The 2,708-nt window shown below is 42.5% G+C and overlaps 1 protein-coding gene across 1 annotated transcript in view; it reads left to right on the forward strand.

Annotated features, from left to right (window-relative positions):
• The first annotated feature begins 1,879 nt into the window (after positions 1 to 1,879).
• Positions 1,880 to 2,708, forward strand: part of LOC106816299 (ribonuclease UK114-like) — a 5,493-nt gene continuing 4,664 nt past the window's right edge. Inside the window, exons 1-2 of the mRNA XM_014820880.1 lie at positions 1,880 to 2,066; positions 2,368 to 2,473. Coding sequence (XP_014676366.1) covers positions 1,999 to 2,066; positions 2,368 to 2,473 — 174 coding nt within the window. The 5' untranslated portion in view covers positions 1,880 to 1,998. The remainder of the gene's footprint in view (positions 2,067 to 2,367; positions 2,474 to 2,708) is intronic.

Genomic DNA, 2,708 nt, shown 5'->3' on the forward strand with positions numbered 1-2,708 from the left:
CACACACACACACACACACACACACACACACACACACACACACACACACACACACACACACACACACGTCTAATATTATGATAACTATAAATGCTAATACTAATAGCGTTTAAACTAAATTAGAGGGCGCAGAGGTCTTTCATTCGCACACAGACCGCTTCATCCCACCCTCCCGAAACAGGAGATTACTCAAGCACTGACCTTTCACTGGGTTGACCTTCTTCCATCGTCGTCCTTCCTCCTCTACCTTGACAGTGGGCGCAGGACGCGGGAACCTTGTAGTTGTAGCTATTCGCAGACGATCTCGGCTGCACCAACTCAACTATCTCATCGAGTACCGACACGGAGCCTTCGCTGAGCCTATCCACGGACTCAGCCTGCCGCTCTGGGCTCGGCATCACTCGGTCCTTCTCTACGATCGATCGCAGCAGATCGTCCAGTCTTTCGAGTCCCGACTTGTGCCCGCTTGCGCATACTTGATCGCCCATTCTACATGCCCGTGGATCAATCCATTCTTTTTCAGTTTGGCGCCATACTTGTTTTGATTGAGCCGTCGCGTAGAAGCGAGCACACGATTCGAGCGAGCGGATTGCCGATGCTGCCGATAAAAGCTGAAAATAATCCAGACGCGTGGACTGCCATAGACTTTTTAGTGGTTAGTATACGAGAAGCTCGGTAAGATTTGTTCGTCATTGGTATCGTCGTGGTTCTTTATCGGGTGACTGACCACTGAACACGCGTGCACAGTGTTTCGCGACGACACCGCCATCTAGTAGTAGAAATGATGGCTAAATAACGACAATGTGTAACGAATGTAATAATTTGATAATTTGTATACCGAAGAAAGAGAGAGACAGAGTTGATAAACTTTATAGATCAACACTGCGGTTTGCGGTAAAAATGGCGTAAAGTAGCCATCATATCAGAAGCGCATAATCCATTTTAATGGATTTAGATTAAGAGTTTGGATTTTAATGGATTTTAATGGATTTTAATGGATTTGGATTAAGAGTTTACGTGCTGTTAATCGTATGAATTGTAAAACTATGTTGGATGCAACTCGACGACTTTTTTCACATCAAACAGTTGATGCATATTGCGTACATGCATGCATAAGCTCTCCACGTTAAATGCATGATGCGGTATCCAACAGATGTCCCTTGGTTGTATGCGACGTTGACTTAGTTTAAAGACATATTTTTGAAATAAGGAAGTTGATGAACGTATATATGACCCCCTATGTGAAATATTTGCATAGACATATTTCTCATATCAAACTACTTATTAGTATGTGGTCTCTAAAATATACCTCTTTAAATATATAATCGCAATCTAAATAATATTTGATAGTACGATATAATGTTAGACTTGCCATACGCAACATGGAAACCTTATAATCAATAAAGTCAAAGCGTTTTTTGCATATCATATATGAGTATGTGCTCTCTACTGTAAATGGATAATTATTTCGTTGATTGCATGTTGAACAATATTCTGTTGTTAGCTGGAGACACAATAATGTCACTGAATGCATATGCATGAATGTGACTGCTGGTTGTTGAAGGTGACAAAACATAGGTTGACACAATGTTGGAGAGTAAAGGGGGAGTGGGTGCACTGTGGCTGGTATGGACGTCTAGTCCCCGCAAGTCTAAAAGCAGTCTTCTAAATTATTTTATAATTATTTGTAGGTATAGTTTATCTTCTGAAGAACGTTTTACAGATAGCCATATAACAGTTTCGTCATGCCACCTTCATACCGACGTAGTAGGGAGTGTCGTATTCATTTCGCGCATTAACTAACTTCGTGGCGCCATCTTTTGATAAATGGATGTAAATTATTGACTACCCGTGATGCATCGAGGCCAGCCGTAGAGTCTAAAGGTCGAGAGAGTTTTGGTGCGCCCACTTGCTCACTGGTCTCGTAGCACGTAGTTGATAGTACTAGTAGTTTTTGGCTGGCGTCTAACTTTAGTAAACGGATTAAGTTCTATAATAATGGCGTCCAAGGTTGTAAGACGAATCATCCAAACTGCTAATGCACCACAAGCTATCGGACCTTACAGGTATTGCAATTTACTTGCGGAGTCGAGTTGATTTCGTGCTGGTGGTCTACACGTGTACATGTACATGTACATCATACATGATGCACGTGTTCATCCATGTTCGAAAGCGGCGCAAAAATAATTACTTCGCGGCATGAAATATTTCACAGTTTACATTATCAATACATCAGAATATAGTAACCCGTGTTTTCTTTTCGCCAGCAGTATTGAATCATTTCTTTACCGTTGTATCGGAATGCGATTGATTGATGAAATTCATTGCAATAAATTCCACGGTGACCTTTGAGATTTGCGTTTGCAGCCAGGCCGTGCAAGTCAATCGCACGCTATACATATCTGGATGCCTCGGCATGGAGGCCGCCACGGGAAATATGGTCTCTGGAGGAGTTGTCCCAGAAGCTGACCAGGTGAACCTAGTAGTAATTACTTAGTAATTATCCTCATTCTGGTCAACGCGCTGTCAGAAACATATATTATACCCATGCACAGGTACGGTGTCCGCCGTCGTCTTGAAGTGCCCCTTTTTGCTTAGGGTTAGGTTTAGGTTATGGTAGGTAGGTAGGTAAGGTAGGTTCAACTCATCTAAACCTCAATCGGAATTATTTCCAAGCGTTATTTCGAATCTGGCGCACCGCGAGCCCC

Source organism: Priapulus caudatus, unplaced genomic scaffold (genome assembly GCF_000485595.1).
Source record: "Priapulus caudatus unplaced genomic scaffold, Priapulus_caudatus-5.0.1 Scaffold1339, whole genome shotgun sequence".
Taxonomy (NCBI): Eukaryota; Metazoa; Priapulida; class Priapulimorpha; order Priapulimorphida; family Priapulidae; genus Priapulus; species Priapulus caudatus.